The sequence below is a fragment of the Pseudorca crassidens genome, chromosome 3 (genome assembly GCF_039906515.1).
Source record: "Pseudorca crassidens isolate mPseCra1 chromosome 3, mPseCra1.hap1, whole genome shotgun sequence".
Classification (NCBI taxonomy): Eukaryota; Metazoa; Chordata; class Mammalia; order Artiodactyla; family Delphinidae; genus Pseudorca; species Pseudorca crassidens.
In genome coordinates, this window is record NC_090298.1 from 145,402,740 (window position 1) to 145,429,167 (window position 26,428).

At 51.2% G+C, this 26,428-nt stretch overlaps 1 protein-coding gene across 1 annotated transcript in view; it reads left to right on the forward strand.

Moving 5' to 3' along the window:
• The first annotated feature begins 2,824 nt into the window (after positions 1–2,824).
• Positions 2,825–26,428, forward strand: part of STK10 (serine/threonine kinase 10) — a 120,191-nt gene continuing 96,587 nt past the window's right edge. Inside the window, exon 1 of the mRNA XM_067732846.1 lies at positions 2,825–3,316. Coding sequence (XP_067588947.1) covers positions 3,161–3,316 — 156 coding nt within the window. The 5' untranslated portion in view covers positions 2,825–3,160. The remainder of the gene's footprint in view (positions 3,317–26,428) is intronic.

Sequence of the window (26,428 nt, forward strand, 5' to 3'; positions counted from 1 at the left end):
TTAGCGGTGTCCTCTTGGCCCTCTAGCAGGGCAGGCTAGAAGTGCTGCCCTAGGGAGCAGCCCTTGGCCAAGGACAGATGAGGTTTAGAGGAAAATTCCCCAGGGTCCTTGACTGTCAGATAGGCTGAGTCTGAAGTGTGTTGCATCATCCTGATCCCCAGAATCCCCCAGTGGGATTAAGCCCCAGTTGGCCACAGCAGTAATCATCTACAAAGTACACCCTTTACTGGCTTCAAGTGTCTCCTGTCTTAGCTTCCCACTCCCTACTGGTGCCTCCTGGCATCACCTCCCAAATAAACTATTTGCATTCAGATTCTTATCTTTGGGGAAATCTAGCCTAAGAATACAGTCAAATGCTTTTTCTGTGACTATCAAGAGTATGCGATTTTCTTCTTTACTTTGTCAATCCAGTGTCTTACTTTAATGGTTTTTATTCCTAGATAGAACCATTCTTTTATTTCTGGATAAACCTTTCTTAGTCATGATGTTTTTATTAGCCTCTGGTTTCATCTTGCTCGTATTCCCCCCCCCACATCTATTTCCTAAGTGAAATTAGTCTACAATTTTCTTTTACTATTCCTACCTAATTGTAGTAAAGCTCATCTCATAAAAATGAGTATATTTCCTTTTTTTCTATCTTCTTAAAGTATTTATATGAAGAGAGAGATTATTTGTAAAACCACATAACTTGATGTCTTTCAGTGGAGGCAGACTAGATTTTTGATTCATTTCTTTATTGGTTATTAGCTTATTTAGGCTTTTTATTTCTTATTGAAATTATGTGTCTTTTATATATCATATCTCATATATTTATATATCATTTGTTCATATCATTTATATTTTCTTCTACATGATTACCCATTTCACATAAATTAAAATGTATTCACATAAAATTGTTTAAAATACTGATATCAAAATCTCTACTGTACCTAATATTCTGTCACTTTTTTCATTTTCATTGTCTTGGGGAATATTTTTCTTTCTGCAACTCTTTTTATCTTCTTGACCAGCCTTGTCTGTTAGTTATCTCAGAGATATAGCTTTGGTTTTGTTGAACCTCTCTGATTTCTTACAACTGTACTTAAGTATAATTTACATATCATAAGATTCAGCCATTTCAAGTATACAATTTAGTGATTTTTAGTAAACTTGCCAAGTTATTATATCATCACCATAATCCAGTTTTAGAACATTTTCATCACTCCAATAAGACTCCTCATGTCCATTTCAGCCTAGTCCTTGGCAACCATTAATCTGCTTTCTGTCCCTATGAATTTGCCTTTTCTAGACATTGCATACAAATGGAATCATATAACGTGTGCTGTTGTGTGTCTGGCTTCTTACAACATTTTTGAGTGAAGCTCTCCATTTTTGTTTCTCATTTCATTTTTTCTGGAGCTATCGCAGAGCCAGTCTCACAGAGTCGTGTGTGGCTTGGCCCGGCTTGGGGATGAACTGGGACTGGGACTCCCAGTCCCAGCCCCTCTAGACTGACCTGTGGTCAGAGCCCCCACCTCCCAGTGGGAAAGCCTCCCCCATTGTTCCCTCACCCCCTTCACAATGTTGGTCAAATGGACTGAAACTAATGAAAGACCGGCCTTCCAGCTTGTTCTGGGAGGTTTAAACTTGGGCTTACTTGGTGAGAGCCCAGTCTTGTGCTGCATTTCCTCCTTTTAGTGATAAAGACCCTCTACGATTGCAACCACTCATTAGGTTGTGGGGACATTTCAAAGTGCTTGGCAACCTTTACTCAGGGCATCCTTTGTGCAGACCACCACCAGTACCCTAGGCTTCTGCATTTGGCTTTCCAAATTTAGAACTATACTTGGTGTTTGCATGCGACTCAGGAAGGGGTGAAAACACCTCAACATGGACCTTCTCCGCAGGGACGTGGTCTATTGGAGTGTGACATTCCCCGAGACTCAATTTGCTTATGTGGGAGAGTTACCATAATAAGCTTTACAGGTCGCCCACCTGCCCACCCCTCAGCACTCGCTGCTTGGAACCTACTTAGATTCAGATACGTGTTAACTGTCCTAGAGACAGTTAACAGTAGCAGGTGGAAAACGGACAGGATCGAGGATGATGGTGGTCAAAGAAAACTTCAATTCTATGTATAATGAGCTTATTTTTAAAATTTGTAAAATTAAGAATAAGGAAGTTTTTTACCTAATATGCAGATATATCTGAAGATCCATCAGGAAGCATGTGATAAGTAAGTCCCCACGGAGCGCTCTCTCTTAGCCCTGTAATCCTGGCCGGTTGGTGGATCTCGGTGGGGCAGAGCCCCTGGGAAGCTGGAAGCGAGCCGGGGAGCCTGGGTTTTCAGGGACTGACCGCTGCCGCAAGGGCGCAGCATTTCCCGCGCTAGGAGGCAGCACCACGCCGAGCAATCCGCACCGGATCCGCCCGCAGGATGTGCAGCCCGGGGCTAGTGCCCTCGCCCGCCGGGCGCCCCCACCTGAAAAGTGGGCGCGAGCAGAGCAGCCGCGCGGGGCCGTTACGGGGCGGATTCAATGATTAATGCCGGTTCGCCTTTTTGGTCTTTGGACAGCAATCAGTGGGCGCTCCCGAATAACCAGTCTGCTTCCCCTTTCGCTCCCGCAGAAATTTTGGGAGCCACGAGACACGGTGGGCCTCCCAGACCCGGTATGGTCCCGCCGAAGGGTCCACTAAGCTCGCCAAAGCCTAGTCCGTGGCTCGCGGGCGTGCGGCGCGCGGGGGACTACAGTTTCCAGAGTGCCCTGCGGCGACGGGCGGAGCCGGGGAGCGCCCGCAGCCAATTAGGGGGTCTCCGGGCGCTGCCGGGGAGCGGCAGGTGGAGTCGGGCCGATGGGCGGGAGCGGGGCCGGGTCCCCGGAACGCGTCCCGGGGCTTGCGGGCTGGGCGGGGGCGCGGCGCGAATTGGGTCTACATCGGGAAGAGGCCCGGAGATTGGACCGAGCGGGGGCGGGGACCGCGGCCGCCTGCGCGGTTCCGGGTGCTCCCGCCGCGCGCAGCCCAGGGCGCACTTGACCGGGGTCTGGCTGCGGGGAAGGGCGGGTCTGGGGAGAACCCCAGAGCGCCGCGGCGTCCTCCAGCCCCTCCCTCGCGGCCGCCGGAGCTACAGCCCGAGCCGGAGCCGGCCCCACCTCGCCCGCCGGCTCGCGTGCCCTCAGCCATGGCTTTCGCCAATTTCCGCCGCATCCTGCGCCGGTCTACCTTCGAGAAGAGAAAGTCCCGCGAATATGAGCACGTTCGCCGGGACCTGGACCCCAACGAGGTGTGGGAGATCGTGGGCGAGCTGGGCGATGGTGCCTTCGGCAAGGTTTACAAGGTGAGGGCGCTGTGTTGGTGGTGCGTGGCTCGGGGCGCGTGGAGCGGCTCCGGAAGGAAGGGGCGCTGGCCCTGGTCAGTCTCGGCCACGGCTCGGGAGAACGCAGAGGGCTGCCCGGCCCTGAACTCGGAGTCCCGGGGTCCTGTCCTGGTGATCCTTGTTCTTCGTTGGGGTCGGGGGTGGGGTATCCTCACACAGCCCGGCTGAGTCCCTGCGTGCCGGACGCCCCCTCCGGGCACGGCTGCTGCCCCGAGCTAAGTTTCTGAGCACTTCCTGTGCGCCCTGCACGGCTCTCGGCGCCGCAGGGGGAGACAAAGAGGGCGCTTAAAGGACTTTAGCATCCGAGACGAGGCATCCGCGGTAAAACTGATACTAGGCATACTTTTTAAGGGAGGCCACTCAGGTTCCGTGAGAGTGCCGAGGCGCTGGGGGCAGAGAAACTCGACTGCGTCTGGAAGGGTTGAGTCCGGTGAAGTTGGGGACACACCTGAAGACGAGCCAGAAACGGGAGAGACAGGAGGTGGAGGGGGGTGTTGTCTAGAGTGAGAGGTTAGGCATGGAAATGTGGGCTGGGGCTGGGCAGAGGGGAAAAGTCTAGGGCCTCGTGAATCCTGCGCTTGGGGTCAGATTTGAGTATGTGGATGAGTCACAGCTGGGGAGTCTTCCAGTCTGCAGTCACCTTTCCCTAGAAGAATGAAAGGCCAGAGAGCTTTTGTGGAGGGGTGGGTGGGGCAGAGCTGATTATTTGTAGACACGTTTGCAGCAGGTCATTGTCTGGTTTCTGGTCCTGAGAACACATTCTGAGTTGCTCAGTCGTATTGGGGACCCAAACACTTAGAGCTTGACTCCACGCTTTCCCTGATCTCCTTTCCCCCAGGAAACTCTTTACTGAGAGAAACCCACATGTTAAGCTGGTGGTTTCTAAGGAGGGCACCTCCTTCCTAAGCCACCATCACCTTCTTTGGGGCTCCTATAGCTTGTAGATCACTCTGACCCCAGGGTTTCCCTTTTAGGAGCCTGGACCACAGAGAGAGCTTCTCTAGGCCACCCCTGGTCAAGACTTGCTCTCTTTGCCTTGAAAGTGGTGGAGAGCCTAATCACCACAGTGTAGTCCCTGGAGGAGTACCACCAGCATCACCTGGGAGCTCGTTAGAAATGCGGAATCTCGGGCCCCACCCTAGACCTAATGAATAATAAAGTAGGGTCTGCATTTCAACAGATGCCCAGATCCCCCTGATTAGAATCCCCCATGTTACGTGCGCTTTAAGTTTGAGAACATTGCTCTAGGAGCAATTTTGAAGTCACCCAGGCCCCTCAGGGTGCCTGTTTTGTTCCCTTACCACCTCCCCACGGAGCCAGCACTTCCTTTTACAGGGTGAAAGCCCCACTGGAGCAAAGGTTCTGTGGTTGGAAGGCTGGCCTCTGTGACACTCATACCTGTGGCTCTCAGCTGCTTTGATTTGCTGCCTTTCTCTGCCTGAGGGTTCTGCACGTATTCCAGGGCCCTCAGCACATACTTCACTCGCACATCTTTTCTTTCCCTTTCTCAGAGCTGCCTCTCCCTCCTAGCGGCACCAGGAAACTGTCCTCAGTCTTGCGGCCCCGCCAGACACCCCACCGGTGTACTTGCCTTCCCCTGATGGAGCCTGCTCTGCCAGGTGTGCTCTGACCACCGTAAGAACAGCTGGACCCTTGGTCAGCTCACCACATCCCCCGCTTTCTCCAGAAGGTTAAGTTGGTGTTTTTAGTGCATGATGTTGTTCTGTTAGAGGCTGACTTTCCATTGCAGTCTTGTCCCTGTCCCCTAATGAATCCTGGCTTCATAAGGTTCATTTTCTTTCAAACCTAAATGCAGAACTTTGCTTCTAGGCTGTAAGATTTCCCCTTGTCAGTTTCGACTGTCATTTCCTCCTGCTTTAGCCCCACAAAACTCCCTTACAGCTCTGAAAGTTTCATACAAAGGAGCCCATCTGATTCACAGGTTATTTTGTCTCCTCCTGGTTCTCCAGAGCACGTGAACCCTGTTAAAAGTGAGTCTAGTGCTCAAAGCTGTGAGCCGGCTGCACCACAAGCCCCTCCCCCACCACCTCCGAACCCATGATTTTCTCATAATTAAGACAAGGGGAAGGTAGATCAGGAGAGCTGTGTGATGGCTGACACACCTGGACATTTATTAGCTTCCCTGCCTGGCCTTGGTGTGTGACCCTCTGATCTAACCCAACCCCATGTTACACGCAGGAATACGGGGGCTCAGGGAAAGGAAGGGACTAGAACCCAAGGCTCTGGGCTTAGTTACCAGCTAAGGAAGACCCGTCTTGGATCAGAGATCCCTGTGACCTCGTCTCCTACCCTGAAGAAGTGCTGCTTAGTCAGGCCCTTAGAGTTGAAGTTGAAGCAGGTGTTGCTTTACTAAAGATTCTAATCAGGGACCATAACTCCTTCCCACTTCTTTGTTCCCTGGCATGGCCATTTCAGCAGCACAGGCCAGAGGTTCCATCTAGGTTTTATGTCTGGGACCAGAACTTCCATTTTGACGTGGCACCTTGGTAACCCGTTGGCTGCGAGCTGGTGAAGTGATGGCCAGCAGCACCTCCTCTCCCTGTCCTAGAACTAGCAGATTGTTCTCCTGGCAGCCTAGGTGGTGAAGGCCTTTCTGAGGATTTCGCTGGTGTAGGAAGCCATAGGAATCCCAGTTTGTCAAAGGCTTGTCAGAAGAGGACTCCAATTACAGATGTCCTGAGGAGTGTCTTGCAGAGTCTCAAAGCCTCATGTCTTGAGACATTAGTGTCTCACGATGTGGAGCCTCTTTTTCCGTCTTCTCCCTGATAAATCATCAGTTGATCTCGGGAGAAAAAGAGGCGCGTAGGATTGATTTTTTGCACAGTCAAGTTCATGCTCACCTACTCCTTAAGCGATTTCAAAAGAAAATCATTTCTCGTTCATTACTAGATACAAAGTAAAAGTCACAAGCTATATAGTTTCAAAATTCTTGCCCTTAATAATAATCTTTACTCTAAAGACAAGATGGAGGGTTGAATGGAAGAAACTGCTTTCAGCAGGGTGTGCCCGCTGTCCTAGCTGTGGGTGAAACAGGTACTTATGTGCTGAACAGAGACAGGGAGCATGGGGGCATGAAGAGTTGGGTTAACAGGCTGAGATGATTTTTCTGCTTCTTGAAAATTGCTTTAGTTGTTGTCTTATGTTGTCTTTAAGCTTTTAAAATGTTTATGATTTTGCAAAATTAGGTGTATAATACAAATTTGTTTTTAATTAAAAAGAAAAACATTACCTTAAGTCCCATCAGTTGCTGTTGACATTTTGATATATTTCCTTCCAGACTTAATCGATTTTTATGGAGAAAAAAATTTTTTTAATGCAGGGTTGTAATAATACACACCTACAGTGTTTTATGTTATCTTTCATTCCTAAAGCCTCTTCCTGTGTTATTCTAAATGTTTCACACATACCTTCTGGGATGGCTCAGTGCCCCCATGATTTTAATCTTATTGGATATTTAATTCCTACCCCCCCATTTTCTTTTTACTATTAACAAGTTAAAAATTTTTTTAAAATAAATTTATTTATTTTTGGCTGCACTGCGTCTTCGTTGCTGCACGCAGGCTTTTCTCTAGTTGTGGCGAGTGGGGGCTACTCTTCGTTGTGGTGCGTGGGTTTATCGCTGTGGCTTCTCTTGTTGCAAAGCACGGGCTCTAGGCACACAGGCTTCAGTAGTTGTGGCATGCGGGCTCACTAGTTGTGGCTCATGGGCTCTAGAGCGCAGGCTCTGCAGTTGTGGCACACGGGCTTAGTTGCTCCGCAGCATGTGGGATCTTCCTAGGCCAGGGCTCGAACCAGTGTCGCCTGCATTGGCAGGCGGATTCTTAACCACTGCGCCACTAGGGAAGCCCAACAAGTTAAAATTGATTAAATGCTTATCATGTGCCAGGCGCTGTGCTAAGCCCTTTACACAATACAGTCAGGTCCGCTGTAGTGTAAATACGCCTTCCTAAAAATCCCTGAATTGTGCAAAACATGCAACAAAAATCAGAGGCCTTGTGAGAAAAATGGGGCTAAGGGCACAACACTCAAAAACTTCATCAGCACATTAGAAAAAAATAAAGATAGGAACCTAAAAAACAAGTAGCACCGTTTTACACAAGTTTTGCAGATAAGAAAGACAAAATTATCACAATAAATACAACACTGAACTGGGAAAGAGGTCTGCAAGGATGCTTGTGGCTGTGGGTGGGAAGCATTGCAGTATGTGAAGCTGTGGAAGGAGGGTTATCTGAAAAGAGGGTTATCTGAAATCAGGGGGCACGCTGGACCCCCAGATGGGGTGGGTGTGGCTTAAAGGTTGCTGAGAGATGTTTGAGGTGCCTGTGCCATTTGTGCATTCCTTTGCTGCTTGGCTCATCTGGGTGAAGTTTTCTGTGTTCACCTAGCGTTTCTGGCAGACAGAACAGAACATAAGCAAATGTGAATTTAGCGTTTTGATAAAATTGTTCCCTAATACATCAGTGGCGTTGAAACAAAACTGGCATTTTTTAAAGTAAACTTTATAGCAAAGTTGACTGTATATTTTTATTTATTTATTTTTGGCTGCACTGGGTCTTTGTTGCTGCGCGCAGGCTTTCTCTAGTTGCGGCGAGCGGGGGCTACTCTTCGTTGCGGTGCGTGGGCTTCCCATTGCGGTGGCTTCTCTTGTTGTGGAGCACAGGCTCTAGGCACCCAGGCTTCAGTAGTTGCGGCACGCGGGCTTCCGTAGTTGTGGTTCACGGGCTCTAGAGCACAGGCTCAGTCGTTGTGGTGCACGGGCTTAGTTGCTCCGCGGCATATGGGGTCTTCCCGGACCAGGGCTCGAACCCATGTCCCCTGCATTGGCAGGCGAATCCTTAACTACTGCACCGCCAGGGAAGCCCTAGGCTGACTCTATATTGATGAACAGCTTTGCTTGTAAAGTTTTTATATTTTAAATCATTTTTTTATGCTAGACTCCTAGAAGGGAGTTACTCGGTTGAGGGAGTGATGCATGGCTCTTTGAGGGTGGTTTTTAAAAGAAAATGAGATAAGTTAATAGCGGCCCCCTTTGCCCCTTGCCTTCGCTTAAGAGCCAGTCCCCGAGTCCCCTGGGACCCTGCAGGAACCCGGGATCTTGGCAGCGTCTGCCCCATGGGTGGGGACCTCAGGTGCCCCCGGGCTCAGAGAGCCATTGTTAACCCCCATCCTTCGGGTGCCATATCCTGCCCTGCCACCCAGTTCAGACAAAGCTGAGGTTCTGGGCCCTCCCCGGCCAGGCCGGCTCCTTTCCCCTCATCTCTGCCTAAGAGTTTTAAAGCCTCGGTTTCCGCTTCCTCCTTCCTCCGGGGTCTGCCGAGGTCTCCCGTGCGCCTCCCCTCCTCCTCCGGAAAGAGCTCTGCCCCCAGGCAGTAACCTTATTTCCGCTCAGTCTAGTGTTTTTAAACACAAGTCCATGCTATTGTGAGTGGGTTCCTGGCTGGGTCCTAAAACCAAGGTGGCCGGAGCTTCCTGGGGATGTTGCCTGCGCAGGGGGTCTGCCTGGGTCTGGAGGGGCAGGTTTAGCACTGGCCGCCCTGAGACTTGTTCTGGCTGGGTCTAGAGCAGGCCAGGGTGAAGTGAGCTAAACAACTAACGGTGCCCCCAGCCTTCACCTCCATCCAGGGTTCCCTGGCCTCCCGAGGTTACCCGGACTAGGGGGAAATCCCCAGGGGCTGCTGCCCCACAGGCCCCGAGAAAACAGACCGGGATGGTCACTCCCAGGCCCAGCTCCTGCTGAGGGCAGTGGAGCAGGGTGGTTAAGGGAAGCAACTGGGGCTCAGGAGGATCTGGGTTGTAACCCCAGACAAGTGATTTCCCCGCCTTCTGAGCCTCAGACCCTTGTCTGTAAAATGGAGGTGATAATTTGGAGGACGATGGAGGACGAGATGAGCTAGGGAGGTGCAATACATTCAGCACCTGATCTCCACCCAGGAAGTGGGCAGGAAAGGATGATAGTTCATTATGGTTGATGCTCTTGCTATCAAACGGAGAAGGTCCTGGCCAGTTACTGCAGCTAAACTGGGGACAAGCAGAAGGCCTTCAGTGTTTGTAGCTTGTCCATGATACCAGGCTCCCCACCTTACTGACATTTGGGGCAGCTCATTCTTTGCTGTGGGGGCTGCCTGTGTATTATAGGATGTTAGCGGCATCTCTGGCTTCTACCCACAAAAGTACCACCACTGCCGGCACCTCCTCCTCCACCCGCAGTTGCCAGAAATGTCTCTGGACAAGGCCACATGTCCCCTGGGGGACAAGATCACTCCCGTGGCACACTGCTGCCTCATACAAATGAATGTGCCTCGATTCAGTTCAGCAAACAGGCCGCGTTCACCTGTGTGTATCACATCCCTGGGGGTGTGTGATGAAAGACTCGGGCCTCACAGCCAGGCAGACCAGGCTTTCAACCCTGGCTGCCCCACTTCGCCGCTGTGTGACGTCAGGCGAGTGGCTTGTCTCTGAGCCTCAGTTTCCCCATGTGTCCAGTGGGGCCGAGACCAGTACTCACCCCACAGATCAGCTGTGAGAATCAGACCGGTAGCTCATAGGTGCTCAGGATGGGCCAGGCGCCTGCCACCCCTGCTGTTTTCAGGGCCACACGGGGGAGGAAAAGAAAGCTCTGCCAGGGTGAGCGAGCTGTAGCGGGACCAAGATGGGGCTAGAGTGAGAAGGGACGGCTTCCACCAGGCAGGGCGGGTGGGACGGGATAGAAGGCTGGAGGGAAGGAAGTCTGGGCCAGGAGAGAGGCCAGACAGTGAGGCCTGAGGTTGTCCCCTGGTGGCCCTTGAGCCAGGAAGGGCCTGCAGGTGGGTTTGTGTGGCTCCCACGGTGGCTGAACCAAGTTTGAAGTGATTGCAGGCGTTTTGAGATCAGGAGAGTTCCCATAAGAACCCTGATCCCTGTCTTGTGTGGAAATATCAGATGTGCTGGTACCGCCCACGTGTACTCCTGCGGGGCCACGTCTGCTGGAAGTGAGGGGCAGCCTCTGGGCCAGCGCTGTCCAAGGGGTATGTAACAGGAGACGCGTGTGCAACTTACAATGTTCTAGTAGCCTCATTCAAACAAGGAAAAACACCAGGAGAAATGAATTTCAATAGTATATTTTAATTATCCCAGTATTTCCAAAGTATGATCATTTCAGCATATAATCAATACAAAGAAAGAGTTATTTAAAGTTCTCATTCCAGACTAAGTCTTGGAAATTGGTGTGCGTTTGGCATTTACAGTGTGTCTCGGTGTGGACCAGCCACGGTTCAGGGGCTCGGTAGTGACCTTGGCTGCTATACTGGGCAGCGCAGATCTGGCCTCTCTGTCCGCCAGCACCTGGTGCCCTCCCCCTGGTCCACTGTACACATTTCAAATGCCTCCTCAAGCCCAGCGGTCAGTGGGTTTGGGAGCTGGGCTTGGCCTGGAGAGCTGGCCAGGGCGGGCCAGGTCTAGAACAGTGTGTGGGAGTCAAGTCAAGAGAGCCTTGAATGCCAAGTTGAGGGATTTGAATATGACGGTTACCGTCCTGCCTGCCCCAAGCCTCCGGGGTCTGACCAGGCCATGAGGTCAGCCTTGTGTGGTGTTAGAGAAGAGTGATCTTTGAATGGTCACCAGATGGGGAGTGGCTTGCCCACACAATTGGGGGATGCCAGAGCCAGGTATCCTGGCTGCCCAAGGTCAGGGTAGCCACTGATGAGTGAAGGCTGGGACAGAGTGGCCACGTCTTGGTGGCTGGAGCTGGTGGGGGTGGGAGGAGGACCAGAGCTGTGGTTGGAGCCCAAGTTAGAGTCCAGGGAGGGGAAGTGACTAATGGAAGGGGACTAGCCCGAGAGGGAGATGTTGTACGTGGGTGAGAGGCATGGAGGATTCTAGAGAACTAGGCCTGGTAGTCAGTAAGGAAAGAGAGCAGAGTCGGTGAGATGGGAAGGGAAGCTCACGTTTGCCAGGGACTAGAGATGGTCCGGGAACTTGGATGCGATCCTGGTTCCTGGAGTTAAAGCCTGGCCCTCCCTCTTGCAGGTTATGTGATCCTGAGAAAAGTACTTACCTGTGCCTCGGTTTCTTTAGTTGCAGAAAGGTACTACTTCATAGGGTTGTTGGAGTATGAAATAGCCCATGTAAACCCCTTAGTCCAGGACTCTGGAAAAGCTCACATGGGTGTTAGTCATTAGCATGATCAGCTGAACACCTCCTACGTGTCAGGCACCGTGGGTTCCCAGGTGAACAAGATAAAGGAGTGGGGAGTTGACTTTTGCTCCATTCATTTTTTTTTGGCCTCACCGTGCGGCATGCAGGATCCTAGTTCCCCGACCAGGGATTGAACCCATGCCTGCTGCAGTGGAAGCACGGAGTCCTAACCACTGGACCACCAGGGAACTCCCACTCCGTTCATATCTGTCCATCATTCCATCATGTATTCTTCTACCAGCCCCATGAAAAGCAGGAGTTAGTATCCCCACCTGATGATGCAGAAGCCCAGAGAGGTACAGTGACTTGCTCAGCATCACACAGCTCTTCCGTGGCAAAGTTGGGACTTAAACCCAGATATCTCTGGCCAGGAGCCTCTGCCTTTTCTGCTGTACAATACAGAGGGGAAGACAAATGGGCTTATTGGGAGGAGAGGGTCCAGGGTCCCTTCAGTGTGGTATCTCCTGTGGCCTTGACATTTGTGAGCCCAGGAATGTGCCTCTTCTTCGGGCCTGCCTCAGCCTCCACTGAATCTGAGCCCTGGGATGGCGATGGTGGCCTCTAATGCGGAGGAAGTGGTGATGGTCTTGGGCAGGGTTAGCAGAGGAAGTGGCAGGGGAAGGGGGCGGTGTCAGGGTGGGGAAGCTGGGTGCTCCTGAGGCCCTTGTGGGCCCTAAGGTGCTGTGCACTCCTGTAGGCTGCCGGCAGGGAGGGAGGGATAGGCAGGGAGGAAGGGACTTGCAAAAGAGCTTCCTCCTTCCACCCCCTCCTCCCGCTCTCCATGTGCTCACTCCTCTTTCTCTTCCCCTTTCTCTCTGCTTTCCCCTTTGCTACAATTTTTTTTCTTCCTTCTCCTATAGCTTATTTTTTTCCTCCTAAGAACAGGCTGTACCAGAACCAGAATTCAAGCCCTAAGGGTGGCAGGTGGAGGGTTAACCACTATGCTGGTGACTAAAGAGTTAACATTAGCCAGCCTCCAAGTCTAAGGAGGATGGGGGCCACTGAGAGCAGTTGAAGGAAGCACAGCCTTTTCTGCCTCAGGACCTTTGCACTTGCTGGTCCCTCTGCCTGCCACTCTCTTCCGATGACTGCACAGCTGGCTCCTTCTCATCCTCTGGGTCTCAACTCCCATGTTCCCTCCTGACCACAGTGACAGCTCCCTGCTGATTTCCTTCAAGCCTCCTGTCACAAACTGGGATTCTCTTGTGTGTCTCCTTGTTTATTTTCTTTCCTCTCTGGAGAATGTCAGGTCCTGGAGAGCAGGGAATTATCCATCTTTTGTGGATAACAGGTATGTGGTAGATACTGAGTTAATAACTGCTGAATGAATAAACGAATTGTAGTAAATGCCAGACCCAGGCTCCCCCCTCTCTTTAGGCAGGCCAGCACTGTGGTGATGAGTGCAGGCACTGAAATCAGTTCTGAGCTTTCTCCTGGCTTTGCTGCCTGCTTGCTGTGTGACCTTGGGAAAGTCACCTCACCTCTCTGAGGCTCAGTATCTTGAGCTGTAAAATGGGGATCAAAATAGTGCTTCCCTCAGGGAATTTGTGAAGATGGAGACGTGTGGCCAACCCTAACACCGTGCCCAGCATGGAGGAAGGAGAAGTGCATGGGGCTGTTGTCATTGTGATGATGATGTTCTCTGCGGGTTGACTAGATTGCCTGGCCTGGCTTTCTGACGATTGACAGGCAGATTCCCTTGAGGCTCGTGGTCCACCTTCCCTTGCTTGTTACACTGGAGGCTGCTCCTGGGTAGACGCTGGTGTGTCGCGTCCCGGGGATCGGCCTAAAGCTTACGGCTGTGTAATGAGGATGAACAAAGAAGGCTCCGTCCAGCCTTTGAGAAGTTCCCTGCCCGGGGAGGGCAGTCTCAGCTCCATGCCCGCCCTGTGACCAGTTGGTCCAGGATAGCCAAGGCCATCCTGGATGGCCAGAAGAGCAGCATTCATGGCCTGGAGGGAGAAGCTGATGCCGGTGCCTCACTTCCCTTCGCCCTCCTTCCTGGAAAGCTCCAGCCTGTCTTGTCTGGCAGCCCAGACCCAATTCTTGGCCCTCTGAGGTGGTTGTCACAAAGCTGGCTTTGTCGCCCTGAGGAATGACCCCATCAGAGCTGGCATGCCTCTCTGTTGGGCTTTGAGATTCTTTCTACCTTTTTTTTTTTTTTTTTTTTGCGGTACGCGGGCCTTGCACTGCTGTGGCCTCTCCCGTTGCGGAGCACAGGCTCCGGACGCACAGGCTCAGCGGCCATGGCTCACGGGCCCAGCCGCTCCGCGGCATGTGGGATCTTCCCGGACCGGGGCACGAACCCATGTCCCCTGCATCGGCAGGCGGACTCTCAACCACTGTGCCACCAGGGAAGCCCTCTTTCTACCTTTGGTTTGCATCTTGGTGGGCTCTGGTGCCAGACTGGGTAGGCCTAGTTCTTTCTCAAGCCTCCTTTTCCTCTGAGTGCCTACAACACCCCCGCACCCACTTCGAGGTGACAGCTGGGGCTGAGGAGAGGTGACTGGTGTGCCTCCGTTCATGAGGAATCTGGAACCCCAAGCACCAGTGCCAGCCTCTGTCCCCCATCCCGAGCTTCTGATCTGTCTGCAGGACCGCCTGCGGGGACCAGCAGGGTACACCTCAGAAGACCCCTGAATCACCCCACACCTCCCACAAGAGTCCTCCTCAGAGGCTCTGGACTGGGTGATGCCCTTCATCCCATGAGTCCCAGCAAGGCCATTGTCTTTGCTGAGTGACCTTGGGCAAGAGATGTCACCCCTCTGAGCCTCAGTTTCCTTTTCTGAAAAAGGGGGATAATACAGTCCCTTTCATAGGTGGGACCAAAGTGTCTTTACACCTGCAAACTTACAAGGCCAGTGCCTAAGGGCACACAGCAAAACTGACCCAGGCTTGGCCTCACATCTCAGTGCTATCTAGGGTACCCACCTGTGTGACCCGTGAGGCCTGGAGTGACCCTGCCACTTGGAGACCTGTCTGGCAACCTGTAAATCAAGTCTCAGGCTTTTGGACGCAGCGCCCTGTGACCAGGGTAGAGAGCCCAACGACAGGGGATTGGTTAGACCTACGGTGGGCCCACCATTCAGTCTGCAGTAGTTGGAGGGGATGCTGTGGAAGGTGTTTTGTGATCGGAAGGGCTGTTCGTGGCATATTGCTAAGTAAAAAGGAGAATGACAAATCAATGTATACAGTTGAATCCCATTTTTATGAAGTATGCAAGGACACATTTGTGGAGAGAGAGAGACAAGCATGAGTGGACAGTTGTGGGGCGTGCACTACGGCCCAGCCCTGCTCTAAGCGTCTTTGACGTATTAACCCACTGAATGCTCACAACAGCCCATGAGGTGGGAACTGCTAACATCTTTATTGTACCAAGCAGGGAAGTGAGGGACAGAGAGGCCACGTAAGTCCCCTGGGGTCACACAGCTGGGAGGTGTTAGGGTGGGGTTCCAGACAAGTCCAGGTGCCTCTGTACTGTGGAATCTGGGAGGAGGTGCTCCAAGATGCTTAAGGCGGTTATCTCTGGGACGATGCCTGGTTTGATTTTCTTCTTTGTACCAGTATGTTTTGAAGATGCTCTTTAACGAGTGTGTAATGCTTTTGGAATAATAAAAAACAGCACAAAAAGTACTGTTGATTGAAAGCACAGGGCAACCTTAAGTTCTCTGAGATTTGGGACTGACTAGAAAACAGGGTTGATAAAAGTACATGACCCCCAGGTTGTGGTGAAGATTGAGTGAGGTGAGGCTTAAAGGTGCCTGCATGTGCAGGGAGTGGGTCCAGGGCGGCGGCCTGGATAAAGGTGCTTCCTTCCTCTGTGCCGTCGACCCCAGGCCACCCGCCCCCCCGTGACTCAGCACCCAGTCCTCTCCCAGTCCTCTGGGTAGAGGGAGCCTGGGAAAGGTGGGAGCAGGAGCCTCAAGGAGGCAGAGCCCACGTCACCTGTCCCACTTGCTTTATCAGTGATAACGCGGGGTTGGATTCCCCAGAACTTTTGAAGAGCTGAGATCTGAAACCTCTCCTATCCCCAGCCAAGTTGGACAGGTTGCCCGGGTTTTTAGCCAAGGCTATGACACAGTATCTTTGGGGCCAATCCTGTTCGGGTTTTACTTTTTTATTTGCTGGCCCAGAAGGATTTGGCGCCTCAGCATTTCCCTGCTGTGCCAGGATTGCGCGCCAGGCTTCTCCTCCCCAAGGGAGAGAGTATTAAATGCCCGTCTTTGGAAGCCACGTTACTCCTCTGCTTTTGTGCTTCATAATCTTTGCCGTCCTTAAGTGTTACTTGTTCTGAAACTCAGCCGTTTCATTTGTCACTGAACTGAAACTTGGCCCGGCGATTATTGATCAGGAAGTGGTTTCCTCTCATTAACTGTGTATGTCCTGGCCCAGTCAAAGGCTTTGGCTTTCCCAAGGTAAAGACGGCCCATCTTCCCAAACCAGAGAACAGATTAGATTCAGAAATCTAAATGTGTTGAGGAGACAATGGACTTCATGCCACTTTCCTTTCTTTTATGTGGAGGCCTCATTTCTCTCTGTTTACAAGGAGATACACACACCAATTCATTCATCCATCCATCCATCCATCCACCCACCCACCCACCCACCCACCCATCCATCCATCCATCTGTTATTTTAAAATACTTACTGGCCAGATAGAATAATAGATACCTTGGTGAACGAGATAAACATGGTTTTAGGCTTTTGAAAACCAAAAATACACAGTCCCAGTGAAGGTAGTAACAACCAATAGTCAACTGACGAACCCGTGGTGGCTCATAAACTTTTTCATGTCACTGGAATTATCTCCATCTCCATCAGGAAACTAAAGTCTAGTTTCCTGTCTTCACCAAGGGCACGTAGCTGGTAAGTAGTAGAGTTGGAATTTGAACCTAGGTCCTGTGCTGTTTCCATTCCAGAAATCACTTGATAGGAATTTAGCCCATTTCTGGGACTTCCCTCGTTGTTCAGTGGTTAAGACTTGAGCCTCCAGTGCAGGGGGTGCAGGTTCAATCCCTGCTCAGGGAAGTAGGATCCTGTATGCTGTGTATTGAGGCCAAAAAAAAAAAAAAAGAAATTTGCCCATTTTTCAGTTTACTAAGTTGGGGATATTGGATGGAGTAGCATCAGTACTTGTAAAAAGAACTTTGTTGGCTGTAGTATAGAGGGAAGAAGAGAGGCTGGTTGTTCACAGAAGCCAGCAACAAGGTAGGCTCTGGTACCTTTTGGGAAGAAAGGAAGACTTGATGATTGTCTGCTCCCTAGACATACCTTTCATTCCTTTTTATCCCTCTCCCCCGTCCATCTATTCATCCTCCTAGTCACTCACTCTCCTATCCATCTGCCAATCCATCCATCCATCCATCCATCTGCCCACTTACCCATCTTCCCATCCACCCACCCATCTATCCATTCATCCTCCCACACACCCATCCTTCCATATGCCTTCCCTCCCACCCATCCTCCCATTCATCTAGCCACTTACCCATCTGCCTGTCTGGCTAGCCATCCTCCCATCTTCCCACACACCCACCCTCCCATGCTCCCACCCATCCACTGGCTGTTCTGTTCTAGGCTCTCTGGGGCAGAACAAGATGAATCTGACACGGGCTTAGCCTTTCAGAGCTCACAGCCAGGTCAGAGAGAATTTGTGAACACAAATGACTATGGCTCCAGGCAGTCTGTGATGAAAGCCCTAATAAGGTGTGAAGAAGTTCTAGCAGGGGAGGGGGGCTGGGGTGCTGGGAACATTTCCTGGAGCAGGCTGTGGTTGAGTTAGACTTTGTGGGATGGTTAAACCACAGGTATGGCGGAGGCATTCCAGGTGGAGGAAAGAGCATAAAGAAAAGCATGGAAGTAGGAAGCAGTCAGGCACTGGCTGTGGCAGGAGGTGAACGCAGGGGAGCAGTGGGATCCTGGACAAGTGAAGGGGGCAGGTCACCAAGGCTCTGGGCCAGGGAACTTGGGCTTGATCGTGTCAGCAGCAGGGAGCCCTTGAGGGTTTGCCCTAAGAGGGTCTCTGGTTAAAGGCAACGGAGGGAGCCGTGGGAAAGGGGGATTGGCACACACAGCAGTTGGGTGGGAGCCCCTGGAGATTTCCCTCTGGAGGGCTTCTGAGGGGAAGGAGCACTGGGCAGAGAGCTGGACCTGAGTCGAACCCTGGCAGCCACTTCCTAGCTGTGTGACCTGGGACAAGTCACCTTCTCTACCTGGGCCTTCGTTTTCTGCAGGAGGAGGTGGCAGTACTTTGCATCCCTCATGGACCTGTGCTGGCTAAGGTGGGGCGCTCCTTATCCTGCCTCAAGAGACCATAGGAGGCCTCAGCAGGCCTTTTTCTTCTTGGCATGTGGTGCCTGTGGCTCCACTCTGCCCGCCCACTCATGCCCAACAGCCCGGGGGCGGTGGCAGCATCTGAGCCCAAGGCCATATCTGCCACCCATCCTGTCTGCAGCCCTCAGACCACCCTGTTTGAGTTGATGTTGGGCCCTTCTCCTGCACGTAGCCGGTTCTGCTGTGACCCTGTTTCTTCCGGGGCCTGATTTCCTCCTTCCTTAATAGAGTTGAAGCCTTTCCCGCCATTGGTAACCGTCGTCACCAGGCAAAGATTAAGTGTGTTCAGGCAGGGATACCACAGTTGTATATTGTGGGGCACACACCAAGCCTCTTCTCGGTTGCAGTGGCCTGAACCTCATTTGACACATGCCTGGCCCAGTGTCCAGAATCAATCAAGGGGATTGATTCGCCTTGACCGCACCATCCTTCAGCTTTGGCCCACCCGCCTGGGCTGCTCCTCTGACAGGTCAGCTGAGAGCCTTTCCTCACGCCTGCTGCCCAGCCAGGTTGCTAGGCGACCTCACGAGCATATGATCACCACCCAATGTTCTTCTACCCGCTTTCTGCGCTCAAGCCCTTTGTTTCTTCCTAGAGAAAGCAATGCATGTTTCTGAGGCTGGATCTGGGAGTGTTTTAGATGCTCCCTCACCTCTGTGAGAATGCCTTTTCTGCCAGGTGCAGCCTTGAGTGCAAAGCTGCCCACTTACCAGAACTTTCTGCAGTGATGAGACTGTTCTGTATCTGCTCTATTCAGTCTGGTAGCCACTAGCCACATGTGGTTATTAAGCACTTGAAGTGTGGTTAATGTAACCGGGGAACTCCATTTTAAATTTCATTTAATTTCAGGTCATTGAAATAGCCACATGGGGCTAGTAGCTACCATATTGGACAGCACAGCTCAAGTGGGTTTCCGAGAGGAGAGAGTGCCCATCTCTGGAAACATTTAAGGCAAGATCTGGATGAACTGGTCAATTTCTGTGCCCCAACCCCAGTCTGTCCTCACCGGGCCCCCTGTGGGTAATTGCCGGATGTCATTGGGTGAAAATTACCTTTAGAAACCACTTGCATCCCTCATGCTGTGTCTCAGCACCTCCCTGTCTGGAGGCACACACAGTTTTCCCGGAGTTATAGCTTAGCTACAATTTTATCATCCAGCTTTGTTTACTTGTTATGGCTTAATTATTTTTTCTCATTACTATATTATTTTCCTAGTTATCATTTTAAAGCCTTGCTTAATATCCCACTAAGTTAAACATCATCCTGTAGTTGAACATTTAGGTTATTTCCTTGTTTTTCGCCATAATTGTGGGCTAATGTGAATGTGATCCTAGTACATGTCTTCTGTTGTCTTTTTTGGAATTATTTCCTGGCCTTACATTCTCAGGAATGAGGGCTAATAGGCTTAAAAGTTATTTTCAAGGCTCTGGAAACCTATTGCCAGTTTTCATCTTTACAGGATTGAATCTGTTTATACTCTTGTCAGTAATCAGTTTATGCATTTTACCACCCGTCTGGTTACCAGCAGTAGAGGTGGTCATTTTTCCTTGCCCTTTTTTTTTTTTTTTTGGCCATACCTTGTGGCATGTGGGATTTTAGTTCCCCGACCGGGGATCAAACCCGTGCCCCCTGCATTGGAAGCACAGAGTCTTAACCACTGGACCACCAGGGAAGTCCCTTGCTTTGTTAATTTAATAAGTGTAAAGTGATCTTCTCCGCTTTTTGGGAGGAACAGTCTTTTGGCAGAAGAATCCCATGGTTTCTGTCTGCCTGTGGCCCGTTAGTAACCACGTTTCCCATCTGGGTCCCTGATCCTAGATTATCAGTCAGGTCCTCCGAGAGGCCTCAGTGAAGGTCACTTTGTAGGTCATGGTGCCCTTGGGAGTGAAGAGCACCTCGTTACCAGGTGTTGCATGGTGAAGTATTTCCATAGATGTCTGCTCTCTGCTGGAATAACCTCAGCGTTGGGGAGCTCATTTCCTTTTTGGTGCAAATGACAGTCATTCAAAAGGGAGTTCGTTGGTTCCCTGAGGAAAGTCTAAGGGCAGATCCTTCCTTCAAGATCAGCTGGCGCAAGGTGTTCGCAGACCCTCGGCATCTGCCCTCCTCCATTTGTGGCTGGTCTCGTCTTCCCCGGTCTTGGCCTCACCCTCAAGCAGGCTCTTCACAGGGGTGGCAAGGTGGGCTACAAGACCCTCCAGCCTTCTGTTCTGCCAGTTTAGCAACCCCAGAGAAAGAAAAAACATTTGCTGATAATTTTACAAAAAAAAAAAACACCCAAAAGCAAACCAAAAGACCACTCAGGTACGACCCTGTTGGCCTGCCACTGGCTGTGACTGAGAGGGTCAGGACTGAGTGGCTGGGCTGGGCTGGGCTGTGTGCCAGGACCAGGTGGGCTCAGCAGCGCCTCATGAATCTCTCGCACTGAGACTGAAAGAGAGACGGCTCCCAAAGGGAACTGGAGTTGTGAATCCTCAAGGGGAAAATGGATGCCGGCCAGTTCCCCTGCTGCCCTGCTTTAGGATTCATTTCCAGGCAGCTCCACTGCCTCCCAGGCCTGAAGTGAGCCGTGCCACAGCAACACGCCCTCCCAGGCCCTTCTGCTTTTGTGTTCTCATTTACTCTGTTTTGGTTCTGCAGATAAGGCAGCTGTCACAGATCAGACTCTGGGCACTGCATGACCTTCACAGACTCAGTTTCCCCATCTGCAGACTGGGAGTTGGGAGTTGGGGTTTAGGAGGGGCGGCTAACGTTCCTCCTGGTCCCTGAGTTCTGTGACATCAGCCCTTTCCCTGGAGGAGGAGGGAGGGACAGAGTGATCAGCCTGCAGCCAGGAGGGAAGAGGAGGGCCTGGGGGCTGTGCCCAGCTGGCCGTCTCTGTGTGGTTGACTTTCAGGAAGCTCCCAGTCCCTGACTGGGCTGGCTGGGCACTTTGGGTGGGACAGGGCTTCTTCTGGGAGGGTTGTTCCCACCTCCTTCGGGCTGGGCCCCGCGCCGCACAAGGGGGAGGATTGTTCGCACAGAGGTGCCTGGGCAGAAAGCACAAGTGGCCACTGTGTGTGTGCTCTCAAGGGTGTGGGCTGAGGCGTTAGTCATTGCCGGCCAGCAGTGGAGGGCTAGGTGGGCGCTCCCCCCATCTTTTGCTGGACCCCAGTCTTGCCTCGGCCGGTGGGAGAGACGGACGTCAGAGGCCACAGACAGCCACTTGTTCTTTATATGACTTCTTGCCTATCAACTCCCGTGGGTGCCCCATTCACGTGGACGCCCTTAGCTTTCCAGTACCCACCCACTCCCCAAGATGCCCTCACATCAGACCCTGGAGAGAGCTTGGTTATCATTTCCCCTCTCTCCTACGGCACAGAGGGGGATGCAGAGACCCAGAAAGGACCTTGGCAGAATTTACAGGCACCTCTGGCAAAGCGGTCATGGACTTTGAAGTCACACAGGCCCCAATTCAACTCCCAGCCCTGCTGTTTTACCTGCTGTGTGACTTTGAGCAAGTGACTTCACCTCTCTGAGCATCAGTTCTCTTACATATATAAAATGAGGCTCTTAATAATAACACCACCCTATTGTAAAAATTAATTGAGGGGATCTAGCAGTGTCCTCTCGGGCCCTCTCTAGGCTCTGCTACTTCGGAGCTAGTTTCATTTTCAGTCTCCCCTTGGGAGCACGATGACCTAGAAGCTCCAGGACTGTGGTAGGCAGTGCTGGAGGCTAGCAGTAAAGGAGGGCTTGGGGCAGCAACTGTTCTGAGGTTGCATTTCATTAGCTGACTGGATTACGTGTCTATCCCTGAACCAATCACTGTGGTTAGAGGGAATGCAGTGTTCTGATTGGCCGGCATAAGTCACCCACCTGCTTCTAGATAGGGTGGTGGAATCAGCCCCGTTACAGCTTAGGGACTGGGAATGAGAGTGGGTTGGCTCCTCTGAAGACAAATCAGGGAAGGGTGAATTATGCTATGGGAGGGCAGTGATTCCAACCTGCTGATTCTCCCTCTAGGCAGAAACTCTTCACTAGAAAAGTGCCTCACACATAATATGGACTCAGTAAATAATGGTTGAATGAATGAATGAATAGAATTAAGCTGATTCCTGCCAGCCTAGTGTAGTAAAGAGATCACTGGACTGGGAGTCAGGAGACCACCACAGCTCACAATCCTGGGTGGGTCCTCATAGCTCTCTGAGCCTCAGTCTGCTCATCTGGGAAATGGACGTGATGGCTGGCACCTGCCTTAATGACTCGTGGGCAGATTAAATCCTGGCAGTTTCAGTCCTCCGCAGCTGCCAGGCGCTCTGACGCTGAGAGGTTGCTATTGGCTTTAGCAAAGGGAGATGGAGCAGGGAACGCTGGGCACTCGCCAAGAAGTGCGTGCTGGGAAGTGATTTGGAGCTCAGGCTCTTTGAGCCAGGCAGGCTTGAGTTTGTATTCAGCCTTCACCTTCCCCCTTGCTGTGTGACCTGAGACACTCACCGTGCCTCTCTGAATCTCAGTTTCCTCATCTGTAAATCGGGAATGGTGATATTTGTCTCTAAGGGTTGCCTTGAGGATGAAATGAGAAATTCCACTCGGGGCCTGTCGCAGCACACAGTGACTGCTTAGACAGTATTAGCTGTTTTTATCATCAGCCATCATTACGTTCTCTGTGGCCTCAAGGTGATAGATTGCTGCTGTCACCTACAAATTGGCACTTGTCATCTACCTCTACAAGGATCAAATCATGAGCTGCTGCTGCGGCTGCTGACTTTCAACACTCCCTGAAAGGAATTCAGGGTGGAGAGCAGAGATGAGGCGCTCTGTGCACTGGAAGAAACTGGCAGAACAGGTCTTCAGATCGTTAGATATTTTCAGGAGACAATTTTATGAGCCCAATTCTTGTATCTCCTCATATCTAGAAAAGCAGTAAGATCCTTCGTGGTGACGTCTGCTCCTTGTGACTAGCAGTAACCTTCAGGAGACTAGCAGAAACCTGCAAAAAATATGTGCTGGATTGCATGTACTCCCCCTTCACCCAAATCACATGTATACTGACCTTCCTCCCTACCTCTTTGGAGCAGTTTCTCAGAGCTATCTGAAGTGCTGCCTCCTGGGCTGTAGTCCTCGTTTTGCCCCAAATAAAACTTAGCCCACAACTCTCATGTGCTTTTTTTTCCCCAGTTGATACTGCCTTAACCAGGCTTTTAGAGAACTTAATTTGGCCAAGTCACTTTATGTACCACGATTGCTACCAACCCCTTTCTGGCAGGCCCTGGCTCTCTGTGAAATCTGAGTGAGGTGCTGGGCAGCGGGTGATCCTCCGTCTTGATATTGGCACCCCGCCAGAGGCTGGGACCTCTGGTCAGTGCTGCCTTTCAGGATGGAGGGCAAAACAGGTTTTGTGCACTCCTGGAAAACGGTCCCCGCCTGGGCCTCGCCTACCTTCAGGAGAAAACAGACCTTTTAAGGAAACCCAGGAAAAGGTGGCTGCAGCCTCCTTCACCAGCTCTCAGGAGTGAAAGGTGAGCTCAGCTCTCCCTGTGCTGCTGTGGCTGGGGGCTGGGAGGGCATGTTCAGGGTGGGTGCCTTGGTCACCTGGCCCTAGCTCTGGGCACCCACTAAGCCCGCTCCTGGCTTCTCTGTAAAGGAGCAGAGTGGGCCCTTAACTTCTCTCTGGATTTGGAGAGGAGGAAGAGCTTGAGTACTGTACAATGTGAAAGGATGCTTGGATGGTCCCCTAGTGGGACAGGAGAAAATCAGCTTTACAACAAATGAAAAGGCAGGCACATCATCAGTTAAGTGTGTGTGTGTGTGTGTGTGTGTGTGTGTGTGCGTGCCCAAATGCTAAATCAATGAGGTTCTAAGGCATTCTGAACAAGCTTTCTAAACTGAGTTCATGGGGGAGGACCCCACCCAGGTAGGGCCGAGTGAGCAGCGTGAATTCTAGGACAGGGACTGATCTCGGGGGAATGGCCCCGCATGAAATTGCCTTCCCCGAACGGAGCTCCTGGGCCAGATGTGGAAGGTTCCATACACTGTGGCCACCAAGAGTGCAGACCCGGGAGCAGGGCTGCCAGCGTTGCAGATCAGCTCTGTCACCCAAGTCGCTGGGACCCTGCCTCAGTCTCCTCATCTGTACATGAGATAATAATTGCACCTACATGGTGATAAATGAGGAGATAAATGAGTTAGCACAGGTTGAAGTGTGGACCAGGGTCCCTTGCAGAGTGGGTCCTTGACAAATGTGAAACCGTGATTGTCACTGCTTGGGACCTGGGGACTTTGCAGCTCAGTTAGCAGAAACATTTACCTAAACTGGGAGTAAATTTACAAATGAGCGTATAAATTGCCTATTGGCATCACTCCCTTCCGGAAGTTTCCCTAGCGGGGCTTGGCGCCCCCTCCCAGTTTCCACCCCCCACCCCCCCATAAGCTCACCATCTTGCCACAGGCAGTAGAGGGGTGGGTCTCTCCAGCTGGCCCTTGAGCTCCTTGAGGCCAGGAGGAGGGTCATTGTCTCAGCATTGCGAGTGCCCTGTGCAGGGCTGGCCTGGGGGTGCTCTTGCGTGTTGGCATCTGGTCTCAGAGGCTTCTGAGTTCTGGAGATGACAGGGGGACCTTGTGTGATAGTGGAAAGTGCTCAGAATCCTGGAAGTTAGAGGACCCAGATTCACATTTTCGTGCTGCCTCCCTAGTTCCAGTCTCGTGCCCTCTCTAAGTCTGTAGAATGGGGTGTCACGTGAGCTGATGGGAATGCCGGTTGTCATCCCCAGGGGTACTTGGGCATGCAGGAGCGACTCAGCCATTGGCGTTTCCAGCAGATCAGGTGGCAGAGTTGTCCTGTTAGGCGAGTGGCGTGTGGTGCTGTCCACGGGAAGGCACCACGGTGGAGTCCAGGGTGGCTCATTTTTTCCGTGCTTTCCACAGCAGACTGCTGTTCAAAGGCTGCAGACGAGCAGCTGGCTTTTAGGCCCGTGTTGTAGGAAAGCGTGCTCTCTTTGAACACCGGGACATCTCCCACCACCAACAGCAGCATGGTGGGTGGGTGCTCCCAGCAGCGGCCCCCGAGGCTCACGGGACCACCTGGGAAACAGTGGGCCCTGCACCCTTTTCCTGGGCACCAGCTCATCGTGGGTGAAATTGCTTTTGCACTATTACACGGTTACTTCTTGCTCGCTCTCAGTTTTTAAAATTGTGGTGAAATATGCATAACATAAAATTGACTGTTTTAGCAAATTCTAACTGTACAATTCAGTGGCATTATGTATGTTCACAGTGTTTGTGCAGCCTTCCCCACTATCCATTTCCAGAACTTTCTCATCATCCCAAACAGAAACTCTGTACCCATTAAACACTAACTCCCCATTCCTGCTGGTAGCCAGCCCCTGGTAGCCTCTATTCTACTTTCTGTCTCTATGAATTTGACTACTCTAGGGACCCTCATTTAAATGGAATAATGCAATATTTGTCCTTTTGTGAATGGCTTATTTCACTTAGCATAATGTCCTCCAGATTCATCCATGTTGTAGCTTGTGTCAGAATTTCCTTCCTTTTTAAGACTGAATAATAGTCCATTGGATGTATATATAGTCCCCCTCGGTATCCCACGAGGATTGATTCCAGGACCCCCCGCAGATAACAAAATTCATGGATACACAAGTCCCTTATATAAAATGGCATAGTATTTGCATATAAGCTATGCACATCCTCCTGTATACTTTAAGTCCTCTGTAGATTACTTATGATACCTAAGTCTATGTCAGTGCTATATAAATAGTTGCCAGGTACGTGGCAAATTCAAGCTTTGCTTTTTGGAACTTTCTGTTTTTTTTTTTTTCTGAATATTTTTGATCTGCAGTTGGTTGAATCTGAGGATGTGGAACCCAAGGATGCGGGAGGGCTGACTGTACCCCGTTTTGTTTATTCATTCATCTGCTGATGGACACTTGGGTTGTTTCCACCTTTTGGCTCTTGTGAATAGCGCTGCTGTGAACGTTAGTGTACAGATACTGCTCAAATCCCTGCTTTCAGTTCTTTTGCAAATATACCTGAGTGGAACTGCTGGGAATTCTTTTCCACAGTGGCTGCACCATGTTACATGCCCACTAGCAATGCACAAAGGTACCAATTCTTCCACATCCTCACCAACACTTATTTTCCGTTTTTAAAAATTTATAGCTATCCTCATACGTGTGAAATTCTCTCTTTTTCATCACATAAGAAACTGTTGTTACGACCAGGTGAAATGCATCTAGGAGCTACTTCCCCTGTAACTGGTGGGCACTAAAAACCCTTTTCATTTTACTTTATTTATTTATTTTTGGCTGCCTTGGGTCTTCGTTGCTGCAGCCACGAAGAGAAACTAGGCTTTCTCTAGTTGCAGCGAGCGGGGGCTACTCTTCGTTGCGGAGCACGGGCTCTAGGCACGCGGGTTTCAGTAGCTGTGGTGCTTGGACTTAGTTGCTCCGCGGCATGTGGGATCTTCCCTGGACAGGGCTCAAACTCATCCCCCTACATTGGCCGGCAGATTATTAACCACTGCGTCACCAGGGAAGTCCCTCGTTTTACTTT